This window comes from Trachemys scripta, chromosome 14, assembly GCF_013100865.1.
Source record: "Trachemys scripta elegans isolate TJP31775 chromosome 14, CAS_Tse_1.0, whole genome shotgun sequence".
Taxonomy (NCBI): Eukaryota; Metazoa; Chordata; order Testudines; family Emydidae; genus Trachemys; species Trachemys scripta.
The window spans coordinates 30,919,631-30,940,471 of NC_048311.1; the positions used below are offsets into that span (position 1 = coordinate 30,919,631).

General features: G+C 42.1%; 1 protein-coding gene and 1 long non-coding RNA gene across 4 annotated transcripts in view; one reads left to right on the forward strand and one right to left on the reverse strand.

Moving 5' to 3' along the window:
* LOC117887329 overlaps positions 1 to 10,034 on the reverse strand; it is a 52,409-nt gene extending 42,375 nt beyond the window's left edge. The window contains exon 1 of the long non-coding RNA XR_004648162.1: positions 9,631 to 10,034. This is a non-coding gene — a long non-coding RNA (uncharacterized LOC117887329). The remainder of the gene's footprint in view (positions 1 to 9,630) is intronic.
* On the forward strand, positions 849 to 18,863 carry SOX9 (SRY-box transcription factor 9). 3 transcript variants are annotated; one of them, XM_034789829.1, is made up of 4 exons: positions 849 to 1,027; positions 11,725 to 14,057; positions 15,263 to 15,516; positions 16,426 to 18,863. In XM_034789829.1, exons 2-4 carry the CDS (start codon positions 13,627 to 13,629, stop codon positions 17,217 to 17,219), a joined length of 1,479 nt encoding a protein of 492 aa, XP_034645720.1. In that variant the 5' UTR covers positions 849 to 1,027; positions 11,725 to 13,626; the 3' UTR covers positions 17,220 to 18,863. The 3 variants fall into 3 exon arrangements, with proteins under 3 accessions (XP_034645720.1, XP_034645722.1, XP_034645719.1); XM_034789831.1 differs by having other exon boundaries at positions 850 to 1,027; positions 13,640 to 14,057; XM_034789828.1 differs by lacking the exon at positions 849 to 1,027 and having other exon boundaries at positions 11,462 to 14,057.
* Positions 18,864 to 20,841: the final 1,978 nt, after the last annotated feature.

A 20,841-nucleotide genomic window follows, 5' to 3' on the forward strand; every position in this document is an offset into this window, starting at 1 on the left:
GCTCAAACAGACTCATTTGAAAGAGGCCTGGCTTTCAGAGAGCGCTGATCACCGGTCCGCTGGAAATGGGGGCTCTTTGGATCCGTCTCTGCTGCAGTGGGGAGCGAGTCTTTCCACCCGACTCATGCTAGCCCCACTCAAGCTACCATGGAAGAAATAGCAGTGGGGACACTGCTCAAGCTCCCAACCCCTACCAGCCCCCCGAGTCTGAGCATGGGTGATGAGTCAAAGTCCCCACCTGATCCACAACAACCACCTTGCTGGCTTTAGCCCAATAGCTTGGGTGAAGCTAGGCTGAGTCTGTCCATCTGGTCAAGGAGACGCATTCCCAGCTGCAATGGAGGCATATCCTTTGTGGTGACTCAAGTCAGGCACCCAAACAATGGAAATATCTCACCCCCCTTCTAGGCCCGGCTGGATGAGTGGAATCCCAAGTCCTTCAGCCGTTAAGGCTAAGTGCTAAGCTTGTGTAAGTGCCAATAAGTAACAAAGCAATAAATATGAATAAATTACTATTTTATAAAGAGCACATGCTAGCCAACGTCACTCATGTCACCCAAAGGCCCTGCTATCAGGGTCAAGTTTAGCCAGATAAAATGTCTATACTGCCAAGCAATTGTTAGCAGGAAAGGGATGAAATAATAAGTCATTCTTAAGTAATATCAGTGCATTACTGTCCTGGATAGAAAAGATCCAAATTCCTCCTTTGTTTCTAAACTCTGCTGTTTTATTAAAAAAAAAAAAAAGTAACAATACGTCCTTTCAGGCACTGCCAAGCTCCGGCTCAAGCCCCCTCAGATAAGAGCTGGCAGGAAAAGTGACTGCCATCAATATTTTGTTGAATGTAACTACACCTGAGAATGGGCTGTGTATGGGGATAATCGCAGACACTTTGGTGTATCGGGCTATGTTTAAAAGACATCTCTCATTGGATCCCCCTGAATTCCTAGCAAACTTCTTCCATCACCAGGGTTTGTAAAAGAGAGTTTAGCAATAAGGAACTAAGTCGACTGTCCTCCGTATGAAGGTACGTTTTCAACTCTTGATGCTTCTTATTGTCGATATTTCATTTACTCCATTCAAATATTATTCATCTGGAGTTTATTTTGGATGGGTGGGGAAAGTAGATTTTTTTTCTTCCTATTTTGCAAGTTTCAAATCTGCAATGCAAAGAAGTCTAGGGCAGCCTTATTCCTTCAGCTCTGTAAGATAGCTACGCAGTATCTGGCTTGCTCTGTGAAAGTTATAGTTTCTTATTATTGTTCGTATTAAGGTAGCATTTGTTTTCATCTTTTTTCTACAAAGTCACTTGCATGTTACAAAGAGAGACCTGGGATTGATTGTTATGAAGGATGAGTTTAGGTTGAGAGTGAATGAAGCTGTGAGCAAAGGTATATATACTGTTCTGAGACAGATTAACAATATATTTAATATAAAAAAGCCAGGATGCCCAAGGAATATCATTGCATTTTCTGGTTTAAGGAGTAATCTATTGTAAATTATTAATTATTAATTAGTTGTTATTATTATTATTAAATAATTGGGACATGTGTTATTCTCAGAGTGATCTCTCCCCACTTAGCAGGATGGTGAATTTTTTTAAACTGTCTATCAAAAATGTGGAACTTTTGCCAAGCTAAATGGTCAGCACATGTTTAAAATCTAGCAGGGAGAGAGAGAAAAGACCCTGAATGTTTTTGACCATATAAATTCTGTGCTGTATTACTGTATTCACTTTCATTTGATGTTTTTAATATTATCTTTTTCGCTTTAAAATCCAGTGCTGTTATCTGTAATATAGCCGATTTAATATTTGGAAAATAAACATAGCAAATACAAAATAGATCCATTTCTGATATAGAACAAATAATATCCCCAGCAAGATTTCATTCTTTAATTGTTAAACTAGGAATTTATGTTATGGTTGCTATTGTATCACATTGAGTAGGTGCAAGTTGCTTTGAACTGAAAGCCATTATATTTTTCAGGTGCGGGTTTTAGTTTCTATAGTGTCCTTTCCAAACTTTTTACACTCAGTCCATCAAGCAATTGACAAGAAGAAACGCAGCATCCAGGAATGCAGATAAAGGGCTTAATCTGAAAGGAAGGATGATTTTATGGTTAAGACACTGGGCTGGGCCTCAGGAGATAGGAGTACTGTTCCTGGATCTGCCACAGACTTCCTGTGTCACCCTGGGAAAGTCACTTAATCTATTTGAACCTCAGGTCCCCATCTATAGAGCACGGATAATATTTCCTTTCACCCACTCTTCATCTGTCTTGTCTATTTAGATTGTAAACTCTGCAGGGTGGAGGCGTTCCCTTGCTATACGTGTGCACAGTGCCTTGCACAATCAGGCTCCTGAAGCCCCTGGGTGCTACCAAAATGCAAATAATAATGATGGTCTAAAGCCCACTAAAGTCAATAGATAGACGCAGTGGGGCTTGGATTAGGCCCAAAATGCTCTGAGAGAACGAGATTTTCAAAGGCACTCAGGCACCTAACTCCCACTGACTTTCAATGAGAGTTAGATGCCTTAAGTGCTTGATCATCGACGTGCTGCTCAAAAGAGTGCCAATTAAACCTTTGCAAACTGGCTTTGCAGATAGCTGTCAACCCCTGGGCCAGCAGCAAATGCTGCAAGTAAGCCTATTGGTAGGCTGGGCAGAATTCAATTTTTTTTTATAATTTTGACAGATAATATTAATGTTTATTTTAAAGCATTTTTAACTGATTTACATTTTCACAATTGCATGAAATTATTGGGGGGTCGGACAACAATTATTTAATGACCGTGGATGTTGAGAGTTAAAAGCTTTATAACCAAGAAACAAATTGTCAACGTGACATGCCAAAATATACACAGTAACTATCCTTAAAGCAAACTCTAGTAAGTTCTCAAGCAGCATTTTTCTTACTTTGCCTGTCCATAAATTTCAATCACCATCCATGGAAATATTTTTCGTCAGTTTGTGTGCGGACAGTGAAATCCAGGCCTGTGTAAGCTCGAAAGCTTGTCTTGCTCACCAACAGAAGTTGGTCCAGTAAAGCTATTACCTCCCGCACCTTGTTTCTCTACGGTGAAATTGACGTTTACCAACATTTACCAATACAGTAACCATTTAAACCTTCTACTCCTACTTACAGAGAAGTCCAGCCAGCTCCACAAGCCCCAAATGCAGACAGTTTCCTTCCCATCCCCAAGTTTAAGATGGGTGAGGGGGCTAGTTAAAAATCCTCTTCCACTGGAAATGAGGGGAGAGACCAGTATCTCATTACTTGCTTCAAATGACAAAGCAAGATGCCATTCACACCTTTTCTCCTCCACAAAGGTGAGAGCAGAGGACAAAAACTAGGGCCCCAATTCAACGAGGTACATAAACACATTCCTAACTTCAAGCAGTTACCTGCTTTGACTGAATAGAGATGGGATTACTCAAATGCTTCAAGTTAGACAACTGCTTATGTGTTTTGCTTACTCGGGGTCTGGCTCAGCGAAGGCAGATGTGAGAGAGGAATCATTGATCAACATGTCAAGCTTTACCAGCCATCATATTTAAGGATCCACATTTTTACAGTTGCACAACATTATGTTTTAAGCTTTTTTCCTGTTTTTATTGATCTAAATTTTCACCGTTGTGGGAAATTAGGGATGCGGGGGGGGGGCGGGGGGAATCAGTCAATAATCATTTAATGACCAATGTTGAGAAGCAAAAAGTTCAAGCTTTATAATGGTTAAAACATGCACAAATTGTCAACATCACTTGCCAAAATATGCAAAGTAAATATCCTTAAATCAAACTCTAATAACTTCTCAGGCAGGATTTTTCTTATTTTGCCTAGCTGTAAATTTTAAGTATCATTGATGGAAATATTTATCACCAGCTTGTGTGTACAGTGAAATCAACATTTACCAATAAAAACCTAATCCTTCCAAGCCTATATATATATATATATATACACACATATATTATATGCACCCATAAATACACACACACATATATATGAATACCTGTTTATTATGCAGTAGAGAAAATTGAAGTTTTTAAATAAATAATTCCAATGTAAATAAACTCCCCACCCTGAGCAAACAAAAACGGATCCCATAGCAGATTTCTCTATTTTTCAAATAAATCATAGTTCCAAATGAACATGGACCTGGCAGTTAGAAATTCCAAATGATTCCGTATTGGGGAGGGGGAGGCAAAGGGGCTGGAAAAAAACCAAACAAACAATTTTACAAGTTCCAGAAGTGAAATCCCACCCCCCTTTTTTTTTTTTAATTTGAAGAACTGGGAGGGGTGGCGGCTGCGTTCTTTGGCCCATAGGAAATCAGTGACCTGAGGACATCTGCAAGCTATTAGGACACAGACTTCAGGTAGCTCCCAGAAACACATGCTGTCCACATTACACCCTCCAAGTATATTTCCACAACTTTAGCTCTCCAAATAAACAGTCGAGCTCTCCCTGCATTAGGAAGGAGCTGCACAAACAGGTAGAGAGAATGGTAGTTTTATTCCCCCTTCCAATTCTCATGAATTTCTTGTAAGCCATTGCTGGACTACATAATATGAACTATTCCTTGGAAAATATAATAGGGCTAGTTTTAAATTACCCCCATGCATTTATCTGTAGGTGACTATGAAATATCAGGTACAATTTCCATTGCATGTTAGCTTCAATACAATAGCCACTTGTAAGAATGTGTTGTGTCAGCTGAACAGTTAAAAAACATGAAGCTACCAGGGGTTATGATGTTGCTGATGGACAATTTTTATTTAAATTGAGTTTTCCATCTTTTGAAACACCCCTACTTACTTCTAAGAGTTTGTATTGATTTTTAAAGGAAGGCCTCAGCAACAGAGCATGTGTTTCTTTGCAAATGTAATGGGGCAACACAACCAACTGCAGTTTAAAACACTGCATCCTTCGGAATAGATGCAGTTCTGATGGAGTTTGGAAGCGGATAAACAGACGATCTGAATGCAGAGAACTTGTTACATTTGAATGAAAGATCTTTCAATCAAACAGCAGATGCGGGGAAAATTGGGAAGGTGTTTTTTACTATCATTTTCTTGCTGTATAGGGCTGATTTTAAGGGAAAAAAATACTGGTTGTTCAATAAACATCCATTCCTTTTCCAGCCATCTCGGTGCTGTTATGAATTTGAAGCCAGGTCTTTGGCCCCCAGTAGCAGAGTTTGACCTTTTTCCTACGATTGGTTTAAAATAAAATTATTCAAAACAGATTGAGCATCTGATTCAGATCCATATCCAGGCAACATCCACTCCAAAGTGGGACTCGAAGTAAGGTGAACTTGAGTTAGAAAAGTTTCAGAGTAGCAGCCGTGTTAGTCTGTATCCGCAAAAAGAACAGGAGGACTTGTGGCACCTTAGAGACTAACACATATGCATATGCATCCAAAGACGTGGGCTGTAGTCCATAAAAGCTTATGCTCTAATAAATGTGTTAGTCTCTAAGGTGCCACAAGTACTCCTATTCTTTTTGAGTTAGAAAAGTAGCTCCTGGATACCTCTTCAGAGCTCATAGTTCTGACCTAGCAGAAAGCAACATAAGGCTATTTTTGGCTTGGTTCTTGTACCTGGTACATACTTGGATCACATCACAAGAACTTTGTCAGAACAAAGTATGCTAAGTTCACATCAGGAGGTGAAAATTAGGGTATTTGACCAAAACACCAAAAATAAGATGCACCCTAACTTGTTTGAAAGTATCTTGCAAAATATTCCTCTTCCACTAGCATGGGAAAAAATTCTGTATTGTTGCAAGGGTATTCCCCTTCACGTTCAACTGTCAGATACATCTTCTAGACCTACCAAGTTTGCAGAGCTTGAAGCCAATGTTATTTTTTAAAATAATAATCTTTAGAAGAGAACATTGGTAAATTACAAGTTTGTGTGCAGTGGTTTCAAAGCGTGGAGGAAGGGGGAGAAAACAAAAATTGTGTTTGCGTACACATGCACACCAGTGAAGCCTGCCCTGGAGCCAAGAAGTGTTAAAAATCCTATAGAGCTAGTCAGGTGCCCTCAGCTCAGAGATCTGGATTCAAACACGCAAAATAGAATCAACCAGTCTCTGGAGTTTCTGCTCTGCTCTGTTACCGTTCATAACCAGTGGATGGGTTAAAACTCCCTGTCTATTTGTCCCTGTACCAATTCTTGGTCTCTACACATTTTGGGTGCTTCTAACATTTTTTTCACCCAATGATCAGGCACAAAAGAGATTTTATAATCAGAAACAATGACTGTATTTGCTGCTGTCTGGGAGATTCAAGTGCAATGTCTGATTCTACTTGCTGCAAAAACAGGATCTGGCCCGTAGTGTATTCATACTCCTGGAATTATTTTTTTCAGGAGCAAATCTCAATTCTATTTAGAATGGTGCTATTTCATAAGCAGGGGTCAGCCCACAGTTATTCTGTAGACAAATAGGTATAGCCAGTCTGACCCTGCCACCCAAAAGCAGTCGGCCCTTAAAAGTAGTTACAGTATTTTTACTGCAGCACTGTCAGCCTTTGCTTTATACTTTCATTATGGAAACTTTTCATTATATTCTGTATGGCAAGCATGAAGAGGTAGTCATTTTCAGTGATTAATTAAAACATTAAAACATCAGTGTCCTTCAGGAAATCATACTGTAATCTGTAGTCTCCCCTTCACTTTACAATCCAAAGAAAGAGAAAAGTGCCACTGGTCCAACTTTCACTCCCATTGCTTTACATTTCATTCGTTCCAAAGCTTAAATCAACTGACATTTTGCCCAGCAGCAGCATAAGGTTGTAAATTATTCTGATAAACTGGTGATTAGATAGATAGATAGATAGATAGATAGATAGATAGATAGATAGATAGATTAACCTTAATTGTTCATTAACAAAGCTCTTTAAAATCTAATAATTCAGCACAAATACCAAAGAATTCTTAGTTCAGGCTGCAAAATAAGCCATAATTCTGCCCCAAAGCCATCACCTACCAGCCACCACTCTCACTATTAAAACACGACAGAGACCCGTGTTCCTCCTGACAAAGGCTAATCAGAAAGTGGTCTAAAAAATTATTTTGCAAATGCCGGCTAACTAGCTACAGTACACAAGGAAACATCCCAGTGGTTACTGGATTCTGAGTAAGGCAGACTGCTAACCCGAACAGAGGAGGATGTGATGGGCCACTCCTACACAAGATCATTCCGGCAGCCACCAACCTCTTTCAGCCACAATTTAAAGCACCCACTGTTCTCCTGGCATCTCTGTAAGTGCCACAAGGGCCTCGGACAACTCTGGCAGCGTGGCAACAGCTGTTTCCAATGTTAACCCTGACGTGCGTCCACATGGGTTGCCTGTCACAATGCATGTAAGAATCCTGGAGGGATTTAATTCTCCCCTCTGTCATTCTCTAAGCTAAAGTGATATTTATTCTTTTGTGTCAATAAAAAATATCGTGAACAATTATTTATTGTTTGTTAAGTGACAACAATGTGTTTGGAAAGACAATGTGTTTGGAAAGGTTCCTGCCCCAATTTGAATGAGATAAATTAGCTAAAATGCTAACATCTTGCACCAACAGATGAAAACACTCTGCACTGACCAAGGGGAACACTGACCTTCCAGATTTACATCTGTTCAGAGCATGTTTCCAGGCTCTCGCTCCTTTTATTTTAGTAAGTGGAAATAAAAATGTGTCAATGTTTTGACGTTGATGAAATTGTCTTACGCACATGAACACGAACAGTGCGCTCTTATTTAAGAAATCATTCCATGGCTTCTGAGTGGGCAAAAGGATTACATAGTTTTAAAAAATTCATTACACCCCCAGATTTTCCAGTTGAAAGTTGCCTACCAAATGGAGGAAGCAGTGAGGAATCTAGGAAGTACAGACTTATCCGGCATCTGCTTTTGTGCCATGGAATAGTCATGAAAAGTTTTGCATACAGCAAAATTCAGAGGGATTTTTGCACTAGCTTCCTGGTGTATATTTGTAAAGGGTTGCAGTGCATCCCCACGCCTTTCTATTTTGCCCCACAACACACACACACACACACACACACACACACACACACACACACTCCAAATAGCTGAGCATAAGCAGTCACAGAAAGGCTTTCACTTTGCAGCACATCATTTGAAAAGGCGAACATTTCTCCCAGCAGAAATGCAGTGAGCCAGCATTTCCCTGGGTTTCCTATCCTATCAAGGAAGAACTTTTTGTTCGAATGAAGCCACTGTTCTGACCCAGCAGAGAGGTCCCAGGGCTGTGTTGGTGACATCACAGCCAGCAACTATGCAAATAAGTAGATGTCAGCAATTTCAGCATGACGACTTCATGGGGGGGGGGATCAGAGTCTGGGGTAGAGAGGAGAGACACAATGGACTTTAGAAATTATTGAACTTCATAAGGAAAACATGAAAGTGAATTTGCCATCCTCCTTTCTCCCTCTCCTCCTCCCTGCTCATTTCAGTATACTACAACTGACTTACATGTAAATGCAGAAGCCGGCTCTCAGCAAACATATCTGATTCATGTCAATATGGCTATGGTAAACATTTGTAGGGTTTGAGAGAAAAATCTTTATTTAATGTCTTCTGTGGATATTAGTCCCATTGCTATTAAACTGACCGTCTCTTTCCCTCTCTGCTAAGTAGCTTAGAAGGAGGGTTTCCTGAAATAACTAAATAACCTGAATTAGCACAAGAGGAGAAAAAAATCAAATGCAGATTGTAATTCACATTCTTATTTGTCAAAAATCTTTCCTGAAGCCTGGGCTTGAATACTCCCTGTAAAATAAGATTAAAATCTAAAACACACTATCCTGTTGTATAAAACAGGAGTTCAATAAAAACCATTCTACTCTTAAAAAGTGAATCGGATTGATCAGATTGTCCATATGTCTAACTATTCTGTAGAACAGGGCTTTTTTCATAAAAAAAAGATGCAAACTATGAAACGGCACATGATATCTGTTTTACATTTTTCTTTTGTTTATTGTTCAAACTTGTTAAACCACTTTCTTTTGTTAAAATAGATTCTCTTGTCATGAAAAGGCAGAATTCTTTCAACAAATGGACTTTCAGAATGAAAAATGTTCTATCACATTTTTCATTAAGTCAATTATCCTCCAAAATCATGGGATTTTTTTTTCTTTGCCCATCAATCAGCAGTAACAGCATGTAACAATCTGTTGTCACTCCCCCCCCCCCCTTCTCCTCCAGGTACATTCGTTCAGATTTTTTGCTTTACCAGTTCCAGCTAAGAGAAGAACAATGTATTGGTTGAGCTTTCTTTGATATGTCTATACCAAATATTAAAAAATAGATGTGCTGTGCTAAATTTGTCTCCTGAAATAGCTAATCTGAGTCTTAAATTGGTAAGAGATTTTTTTCCCAAAATTATCCATCTAAATATTAAGAATAGATTAACTATGTTCATCCCAAATGTTGATGCAAATCTCAGTATATCTTCCTATTTGGTCTCTGCTACATATTTAGTCCAGTCGTGTCTGTAACACTGTGAAATGTTTTTAAGTGTTGCAGACAATCATAAGAAAAAACAAATCCTCTTCTCACCTCCCCTATTATTTCAGACAAAGGCTCTATAAATAAGACATACACTTACCTTTCAGCTCACCCAAAGATAGCTGTTTGCCAGAGGTTTCCAAGCAAAAACTCCCAGAGAAAGATAGCAAATACAGAAAGGGTCTAACAGGGAGATTTTATTCAAATTGATTTCTTCAGAACTCCTTCCCCCTGTGCCTTTTTTTATTTTTTCACGCACAATTTCCAATTCCATTTAAAAAATAATAGTACATTTGCGAGGGGGCATTTTTTAAAAAGTGCAATCACCCAGTATGACAATGCTATCCATAGGAATTGTTTAACAGAACAAAGGCTGTGAACTGAAGCAGTTTCAATAAAGCACTTAGGGGAAAACCCGACATCGGAGCTTGAATTGAATTCAGAATTAGGCACTGTCTATCTTATAAGGAAAACTTCAGCAAAAAAATGTGTCCCCCTACTTTGGCCCTAGAGGTTTTGATCACTTAGTTTACAGGGAAGCGTGTGGGGGGGGGGGAAGACCCTTAGGTTCAATTCTGAATCGCAGTCTTTAAAAAGCATCTGCTCTGAAATTCAGTTCTCAGTTTAGTCTTTTTTTCCCCCCTTTCCTTTGAGGTATTATTAGCACAACTTGTATCTTATTCCCAACCTAGATAACCGTGTTATCATCCCTGACAATTCGTTTGCTGTATTGAAAAAGAAGGCTGCAATTAACAATGGAGGTGCTAAACATTTCACTACAAAGCGAAGGGGGAATGTTTGGATTTTTTTTTTTTTTAATCTCAACCCACAAGTTAAAAATCGCAACCATTTATAAAGAAATATAAATGGCTGCGATTTTTAACGTGTGGGTTGAGATGTGTTTATTTATTTTTGCTGATCGAGTTTGGCCAATTTGGCAACTCTTTAAAAATCGTGTGTTGCTGCCCAGATTCAAAGTGTACCAGGACAGAGACAAGAGTGTCCCCAATCACGCTGGAAAGCAATCTAACCCTTCCTAAGCAATGCATAGGCTCTGCCCAGAAGAGACTGCAACACGCAGCGAAATTGACAGAGAAGGGCATTGGGAAATATAGACTGAGTCGAGACTGCCTCAAAATGAGACAATTATAAATATGAATGATACCATTTTAGAAAACCTGTGTGAGGAACTGTATGGTGTGGCCAACACGCTGTATTCTTGGAATAAATGGGGTTGTTGTTTTTTTAATTATGTAGCTGTTTCTCATTTTACTCCTTAATTTTCCCAAATGAACCTTAGAAAAATATTAAGAGCTCTTTTAATGCAGCATCAAAAGTAAATTAGGGATTGATAACACTTGAAACAAAAATGTACCGTCAGAGAAGGGGGGAGAAAAAAATGCACCAGAATAACTTTCATTAGAATATGTAGATTTCCCCCAAAAGTTAAAAAACGCCTTTCCCCACCTGCATATACGGTATTTTATAACTATTTGGTATCTTTGTCAGTTTCATTGATCACTGGCTGAAAACACGTTGATCAGTTTCTCCTCACGGGTTGCTACGTAACGTTTGCTGTTGAATCTTGTGAAAGGAAAAATGATTCGAGCTGATAAATCGGATTGTCAAAGACGAGTCCAGATTCAGCAAGAAGCCTGGTCTAAAAAAGTCTCCTGAAGCGAAAAGTTTGAGGTTAGTTTCTTGGCTTTTGGCGCCCCCTCTGGATGAAGAAAAGAATGACATTTTACCAGCAGAAAGGTGATTGTTGACAACTGTAAAAGTTCCAAAAAAGAAACTGGAGTATGAAATGTGAGTATCAAACGCACAGAAAGCAAAGCAAACCCACTTAATGGTGCCTGACAGCTGTTGATAGAAATCGTTTAAAATAGGAGAAGCACCCTCATTGTTGTCATGTTGTTTGGCCACTAAGTTTTATTTGCAGGAGCTCTGGTAAATATCTAATGATCTGTGACTGCGAGATGATATAGGTATGTGTATGATATGATTGTGCATCTACATATGTTGAGGCATTAACGTGATTATTATAAGAAGAAATAATCACATGGGTATGTTTAAAACTATTTTCTTCTCTATCTTTATTACACAGTAAACTTGTTTAAGTATCACTAGTGGGTGTGCTATCTTAAAATCAGGAATAAAATTCTCAATTTTTCCCCCCTCCTGTTTGTTTCAGAATTGCACCAGCTTTGCGAAACAAATATATCTTGGATGCTCTACACCAGTTATCGGCCCCTAAAGAACAGTAGATAAAGAGCAAACTGAAAATGAGTGAAACTTTTACTAGCAAGACCCAAAAAGATATTCAAAACATATAATGAAAACATAAACATTTACAGCAGGAAAAATAGTCTTTCTGCAAATATAGAGGCAAAGATTTGCATTCTATATCATGCAAGTAAATCTACTGGAAGAGAGAAACTCTGGATTTAAATGCTGGGGGAAATGCTATGTATTAGTAAATTTCATGTTTTGTTACATTCTTTTGCATCTATTTTAGATATGGTCTTTGCATATGTTGAGACTGTTCTCGCTTAGCAGTTAACAGTTAACTTGCGCTTGTATATCCCTAATGTCTTCATTATTTCATCCTGAAAACAAATCTGTTGTAAATAACTCTCACTCTTTCAAATACATCTTAACTTTATGGAGCTCAGATATGCAAATATACCGTTTATATTGTAAGACTGGAGAAACGCATTTATAAGAGCTAACCGATTGCATTGACAAGTTACAGCGATGGACGAGAACGGTATCTCAAGTTAATTAGTGTATTAAAATGCAGAACGTAGCCAAACTTTTACTTAATTATTCAATGGTATGAAACATACTAAGGTTTAATTTTAAGACGACTAGCCCAATTGCACCATACTGACACAGTGTAAGTTACTAGAGTCTTCAAACTACAGTCACAAACCGGCCTCTAAATAAGGTAGCCCAGCAATAAAATTGTCACACAACTTTGCAGAGTTAGGCGAGCTCTACATCTGTGTGTACAGAACTTAAAGCACTGAATTATCAAATAAGCCTGCGCGTGGCATTAAACCATGCTGGTTTTAATTAAACAACAGCAGCGGAGCGGTGAGCATCACGTCATCCTGGATGACAAGTGTATTTTTAAAAACAGCGATAGGTATTATAATGAAAAACAAAGAGAGGCGAATCACACAATCATTTACTTCACAGAAAGTTCTTTTCCACGCCGAAGTAAGTGCAAATTAGGAGCCCACAACCTGTGTGATGCAATTTGACCCCTGGAGGATCTTTTCTAGAACAGCACACTGTCCGTAGTCCCACTGAAAACAATAAACATTTGCCTAGACAAATATCAAATAAAGAAGCGTTTACTTTTAAGGCATCACAAAAGTTCTGAAGTACAAAGAGTAAACTCAGACACTTCTACTTTTCTGTGTTTTTTTTTCTTCCCCTTCTCTGAGAGCTGCGCTCATTTCTCCCCTCCCTAAAAAAAAAACTTGTAGCCAATCATCTGTGTGCCAGCCCCCCAGGGGCAGGGCTGTCATTGGCTGAAAGTTTCTAAGGTGAAATAGAAGAGGAGAGTATTTATTACAGAGACACGGAGAGAGAGTTGGAGAGCCGAGCTTGAAATTGCCTAGGTGAAATTGGGAGCCTTAAACTTTCCAAAGCCAAGGAACTTTTTTTCTTCTTCTGAGAGGCAGAGAGAAAGAGGGGACAGAGAGGGGGCTAATAAGACTAACTCCAAACTTTCCCACCCCCTTTTGACTATCCTCAGAGCTGGGTTCATGCACGTCTCTGAGAGCAGATCGCTGCAGCGGCAACTTTGCAGTGGGCTGTGAACAAACTTTTTTTTTCTCCTGCAAGCTGCTGTTCACCAGGCAAAACTTTCTTGTTTCTTTTGCAAAGTTTTTGCTGCCTTCCTTCTCTCCCCCACCCCCAACTCCCTCTTCCATCCCTTCCTAGCTTCCTCCACCACAAACCCAGCTGGTTTTAAAGAGGCTTTGCCACTTTAGTGTTCTTTTTTTAATCCCTCCCTCCCCCCTCCTTTCCCCCCACCCCTTGATTTTCATCCCACTGTTTTTCCCCTCTGCCGCTTTCTCGCATGAATCTCCTAGACCCCTTCATGAAAATGACAGAAGAGCAGGACAAATGCATCTCTGGCGCCCCTAGCCCCACCATGTCGGACGACTCCGCGGGGTCCCCCTGCCCTTCTGGTTCCGGATCGGACACGGAGAACACCAGACCGCAAGAAAACACTTTCCCCAAGGGCGATCCGGATCTGAAGAAAGAGAGCGACGAGGACAAATTCCCGGTGTGCATCCGAGAGGCGGTCAGCCAAGTCCTGAAGGGTTACGACTGGACCCTGGTCCCCATGCCGGTCCGTGTGAACGGATCCAGCAAAAACAAGCCCCACGTGAAGAGACCCATGAACGCCTTCATGGTGTGGGCACAGGCGGCCCGGAGGAAGCTGGCGGACCAGTATCCGCATCTGCACAACGCAGAGCTCAGCAAAACCCTGGGCAAACTCTGGAGGTGAGTGAAGGGGGGAAAAATTTGTGCGAAGGGCCCTGTTTGCAAAGCAGGGAGAAGTTTGGAGCGCGCAGGAGAGCGCGTGGTTTCGGTTGCTGGCAGGAGGGTGTGTGCTGTTGGCAAACCCCTGTGCATGGGGAAAATGCAGCTAAGCTAGCGGTGGGGCAAAAACTGGGGCAGGCGCTTCCTTGGGCTTGGCCTCCTCGACTTCCAAGTGGCTTTTCTGCCCTGCATGGCTCAGGAGGGGGGCTCTGGTCCCGGAGGGGTTTGTGGAAAGAGGAGAAGAGCCCTTTGATCCCCTGGCAGGGGTTGGGAAGTGGCTGGTGCTAACAAGGAGGGCGGTTTGGAACTTGTGTGCGTGTGTAGAAAACTGGGCTTCAGCTACATGGCATCAGATTTGCACCAACGAATCAATGATCATGGCGGGCGAGGGGGGAGAAAGTTGGCAAAGTTGTGCCAAGCTAGTGGTGGGTGGTTCTGGGGAATGCTGCATGGCCCGATTTCTTCAGCATGGAAAGTGAAGGAAGGAAGGGGAAGGAGAAAGAAAGTGAGTCACCTGGCCGGGGCTTAGTCTGCGACTGCAGGAGACAACAAAACAAAACAAAAAAGTTAAATTTGCAGCAGAAGGGGAAAGTTCTGAGCGAATCTGGACCTCCAGAGGCGGTGCCCGGAGCCATCCAGGGCGTTAGTCATCTAATCTTTTTATTGACTCAGTGTGTGTGCACACTCCGCTTCCAGGGGGGGAACAGCTCCAACCAGCCCCACGGGGGGAGAAAAAAGTCACTGCCCTCGTTTTGTTGTGTCTTGTTTGGCCACCAAAACAATCTGCCAGTGTCATGGGGGATGGAGGGGGGGTGTGGAGAGCAGCACCAGGCAGCAAGAGTGTGAAGCAATGACAAGAGGCAGGCCACAGAGGAAGGGGGGCCTTTCCTTGCAATTCAGAGAGATGCCAAGCTAGAGCAGGGGAGCTGTGCTAGTCATGCAGGATGGAGTGTGCAGAAGGAAGGCGGGGGTGGGGGGGGCAGATTATGAGTGGGAGGGGGAAGCGCTATCTGCACTACAACCTGGCCGTAGTAGTGTGAGCTGACATTTGCAGCACCCCAGGTGTGCCTGGCTCTTTATGGCAGGTCAAGGCAGTGCCCCATGCTGTAATCTGCCCTTGCTGTTGGAGAGGCAACTAACCCCCCACTCCCCTGTGTCTTGCCCAGGTTGCTGAATGAGAGCGAGAAGCGCCCTTTCGTGGAGGAGGCCGAGAGGCTGCGGGTGCAGCACAAGAAGGACCATCCCGACTACAAGTACCAGCCCCGGAGGAGAAAGTCAGTGAAGAACGGGCAGTCGGAGCAGGAGGAGGGCTCCGAGCAAACACACATCTCCCCCAATGCCATTTTCAAGGCCCTGCAGGCGGATTCTCCTCAGTCTTCCTCCAGCATGAGCGAGGTTCACTCTCCCGGGGAGCACTCTGGTAAATATGCAACCTTACACCGTGAGACAGACACACAGGCACACACTCCTGGGCCCGACCCGCTGGACGAGGCAGCTAGGGAGACACACAGCTGCCTGTATGTTACGGAGATGCTGGCTGTGATTCCATAGCTCAGGTTGTGTTCTGAACCAGGCTCCAAATGCAATCTGCATAGAGACAGAGTGCCAGACAAACAGTAGATATGGCTTGCGAGAGCTGGATCCAGCGTCAGATCCACTCACACTAACACGCTTATTAGGCTTAAGACTTTTTCACCAACTTTTCTCATTGCAACAAAGTTTCAATCAACGTGTTCCCATTTTTGGCTTTTTAATTCGGAAATTAAATTAAAAATCACTTTGAGCCGCAGGCCAGCTCAAAAGCCCCATATTTTATCTGGTGGGGGAAGGGACAGCTCAGTGGTTTGAGCATTGGCCTGCTAAACCCAGGGTTGTGAGTTCAATCCTTGAGGGGGCCACTTAGGGATCTGGGGCAAAAATCAGTACTTGGTCCTGCTAGTGAAGGCAGGGGGCTGGACTCAATGACCTTTCAAGGTCCCTTCCAGTTCTAGGAGATAGGATATCTCCATTAGTTTATATTTACACAGATCACATTCGTGTTACAAACCTGGAAACGTGCGTGTTACCCTTCACAACTGACTTCAGGGGCAAAGCAGGGATATCTGCCAGGGCCCCAAAGATCTTGAGTTAACCATTAACTGAGTTATCACCATTATACAACGCCTCCTGCTTATAGAAAACCGCTGGCTTTAGATTTCAGGGCCTTATTGCTCTCGCTCTCTCTCTCTGTGCCATATCAACTAAAGAGACAGAGAGCTCACTTAATTTAACTGCACACAAGGGAAGCAGCAAACTCATGACTGCATGTGCTATATCTTTTCCTCTCCAGGGCAGTCCCAGGGGCCCCCGACCCCTCCTACTACACCCAAAACAGATGTCCAGCCTGGGAAGCAAGACCTGAAGCGAGAAGGGCGCCCTTTGCAGGAAGGAGGAAGACAGCCGCCCCACATTGACTTCCGGGATGTGGACATTGGGGAACTCAGCAGCGACGTCATCTCCAACATAGAGACCTTTGATGTCAATGAGTTCGACCAGTACCTCCCACCCAACGGTCACCCTGGAGTCCCGGCCACTCATGGGCAACCCGGTCAAGTCACCTATAGTGGCAGCTACGGAATCAGTAGCACGTCAGCCACTCAAGCTGGAGCCGGGCCCGTTTGGATGTCCAAGCAACCGCCGCAGCCCCAACAGCAGCCGCCGCCGCCCCAGGCCCCGCCCCAGCCGCCGCATACCATGACCACCCTGAGCAGCGAACAGGGCCAGTCCCAGCAGAGGACACACATCAAGACAGAACAACTCAGTCCGAGCCATTACAGCGAGCAGCAGCAGCACTCCCCTCAGCAGCTCAATTATAGCTCCTTCAACCCCCAGCACTACAGTTCCTCCTACCCGACCATCACCCGCTCGCAGTACGACTACACAGACCACCAGAGTTCCAACTCCTACTACAGCCATGCGGCCAGCCAGAGCACCAGTTTCTATTCCACCTTCACGTACATGAACCCCGCCCAAAGGCCCATGTACACGCCCATTGCAGACACTACCGGAGTCCCTTCCATTCCCCAGACCCACAGCCCACAGCACTGGGAACAGCCGGTCTACACACAGCTTACTAGGCCATAAGGGCGACAACAACAACAACAACAAGAGAGAAAAAAGAACTGTCTCCAACTTTTTTTTTTAAGACACTAACGCTAAAGATGATGAAAAAAGAGAACACATCAGGCCTTCTGCACTACCGCACCCTTCAGGAAGTGGCCAGACCACTCTGCTGAGAACCAGCAAAACTCGGCACAGACGTTCCAAGGACTGGACTTTACCCTTGATTCAGGGGCGAGAGATGAGCTTTCTCACCGGCCAACTCGTCTGCCTGTGTTTGGACTTTCGTAATTATTTTTAGCAGTAATTAAAAGAAGAAGAAAAAAGGAAAAAAATACCCAGAGTCCTCTGTGAGGAATATTCTCTATTTTAAATATTTTTAGTATGTACTGTGTATGATTCGTTACCAATTTGAGGGGATTTATATATATTTTTAGAGATTTTTTTTTTAAATGCTCTTATTTTTCCAACAGCTAAAACAACACTTAGTGGAGCAGTCCTAGCTTTTCTTGCAGTCAGAGGTATTTTTGTATAGATAAAAGTAATTTCTTTAAAGAAAAATAAAACGGTGTGCATTAATTAGGAACAAAAACTGTTAAACAGTGATTGGCATCAGGCTAAGCTTTGGTCAGCTGTGCAGCCTAGGAGACGCAAGGGGTTAAAAACAAAATAGGCTTTATTTTTCTAACGTGGAAGTAGAGAGAGAGCCAGGAGGAGAATGTGTTCGTTTTATTTTTTAAAGACCTCGAGCCTTAAAGCAGCGTTGTTGAAAAGCAACCATGTAATTTTTTTTTTTTTTCCTCGAGATTCTTATACGACTGCCTTCCAGTGCAAGGAGAAAGACAGAGCCCAGACGGGAGGCAGATCTGATTTCTGGGAAAACTTATGTCTGACTCTTTTACCAACAATCAGCAGCAGATTATGATGCCACAACCAGCATCACCCTCCTCAGCTTCCTGCTTTGGGGACCATGTGCACGACAGATGCTGGAAGCCGCCCATCACCTCCCCAGCCCTTTAAAGAGCCTTGAGTGCAAACATTTAGGGCCTGATCCAAAGCCCATTAAAGACCCCTATTGGCATCACTGGGCTTTGGATGAAACCCGTAGGGCACATTGGAAACATCAGACACATTTTAAATTATTTATTTTGTGAGAAAAGCCAATTTAATCAAGATTTTCTTTTTAAAATCTCCCTTCCATTTTTTTAACTCCTTTAAAAGCAATTAGATTTGTTGGAGTCTTATTTGGAGGGTACGATGCCTGTTAAATTATGGTCTAAACTGTAACCAGTTCTTTATTTATCTCCAATTCCTTTTTATTATTATTATTATTATTATTCTTTGGAATCTGTGTCCTAGGTTTGTACAAACGCGTCCTCTTCCTTTTTTTCTTTTGTTTTAAGGATAAACTGGAATTTTGTTTTGTACAAACTAGAGATTGCAAATGTAGTGTATCACTGAATCATTTGCCTTGTTTTCTGCCTCAGCTCTTTTGGACACACAAACGTGTGTGTGTATGTGAGACACAAGACACTATTGACAAAAGCGTGTGTGTCATCCTGCTAACCTTCCACCCCTTGATGTTGTTTTGAGGTGGGGACTTTGGTGAAGCTGTGGCTGAACAGTTAAGAATTGCTTTTTAAAAAAGACAGCAAACTTTTTTTTATTAAAAAAAATGATATATTTGTTAACAGTTGCGGGAATTTTTTTGTTTTGGGGGTATTTTTTTTTAGGGATTCAGTAGAAAAAAAAATCTTAAAGCACTCATAATATGGCCTCTTTCTATTTCTGTATAAAAGCAGATCTTTTTAAAGTATTTCTGTAACTTAAAAGACCTGTCATTTAAATCATATTTTGTCTTTAGGTAAGTTTGTTTTATTTTGTTTTGTTTGCAAGACCATTTGTTCTCTTTGTGAAACTTACCTTTTTTGTATATTATTGTTTGCAATAAATATACATTGTATTAAAAATTTTAAAAAGCAACTGTGTATATTTTATTAAGTAGATCCACTAAAGAACAGTGGGATGTTAAAGCTACAGTGGGTTTTTTACATAGTGACTTGTATACTTTTGTCTTGATTAACTTTTATCACTATATGGTCTTGGGACCTGAGCCTGCTTAACTGGGCCCAATCCTGAAATGGTTCTTTGACACAGTTGCTTGACTTCAGTGGGAGTTTTGTTTAATTTCCTCCTGCTACAGTGATAGCCCCATACGGTCAGCATTAATCCCATGGCAGGATAGGTAATTTAAATAAAAGACTACCGGGTTCCTACTACCTTTCAGGAAAGCCAGTGTGAAAAACCTTCAAAAGCTGCATTCATATTAGTGTGTTACAGTAACATATTACAGTTGGTAAGATACACCTACATGCTGTGTAAAGGCCTGTGTCCCGTACACATAGAATCATACACAAGTTTGGGGTCTCAGCCCAGTTCCTGGTGGCCAAATGTCTATCTCACAAACATCACAGTCATATCTCAGGCTAATTGTTGCCAGAGTGGATGAAGGGGAAATGGAGCTAGAATTCCCTTCTTATTCTCTAGGAGGCAACCCTCTCAGCTCAAGAGGAGGCATATTTAAATGAATCACGAGTGGGGCTGACAGGAGAGTGGGATTTGCATTGCTGCTGCTCATTTCTTTGCCTGTTAGGTAGATGAATGGAGGCCTTGCCGCAGAGTTGCCAGATGGTCTAAATGCACAAACAAACCAAAGGCTGAGCTTGGTTTTATTTTTTTATTTTTTTTTTTTGGCGGGGGGGCGGGAGGCAAAAGTGGAAAACAACAAGAATGAAAAAAGAAGCAACTGTCAAAGAAAACCAGAGACCAATTAATCCCTGGCATAACTCCAGGGACGTGAAAGTGATTAAGAGAAGAACCCGCCTGACTTGTCCCATCTGAAAATTAAGCATAGTTAACCTGAAAGGTGACAATGCACTTCACCTCTCTACCCCCAGGTTGGAGCTGGGCTTGATGTGATGTGCACCGTCCATGCCTGCATTTCAGTTTTAACCAATTCATATCACAGCGGGGGCGTGGGGGAGGAAAGGAGATGAGACTCTGTTAGGTTTGGCATGAATCACTCAGGGAGTTTCCAAGCTCATATGGACTTTCAGGTCATTTTCACTAAACAGATGATATCATCCCCTTCCCTGTGCAGCAGAACAGAACAGGTATCAGCCGTTGTACAATGATGTCACTTTTCCTCCGAGTCCGGGGGAATGCTGGGAGTTTTAAAGGACACGTAGTCACAGTTGTTTATTATATTTACCCTGAGACTTCAGGCTTCCCGCCGAACTGCTAGGAAGAATTTTAACCCCCTGCCCTCCCAGGAGCTGCACTTCCATCGGGTTCATTTACTGCCTCCTGGGCAGCTCACGTGCCATTGGAAGGGAGTTAAGAGAAGGGGACAGGGGCTCTCAAGATAATACCACGCAAGGGATACGCTTGCTTTTTCCATTCCCTCTGGCACCAACAAGGGTTGGTTTCCTTCCATTCCTGATCCTGCAAATACTCGCACACATGAGTATTTTCACTGATATCAATGAGGCTACTTGGGTGAGTAAGAGCTACTTGCCCGAGTAAGAATTTTGCAGGATCAGGGCCCTAGTCTTTCAGGGTTTTATAACCCCAAATTAGGGTCCTG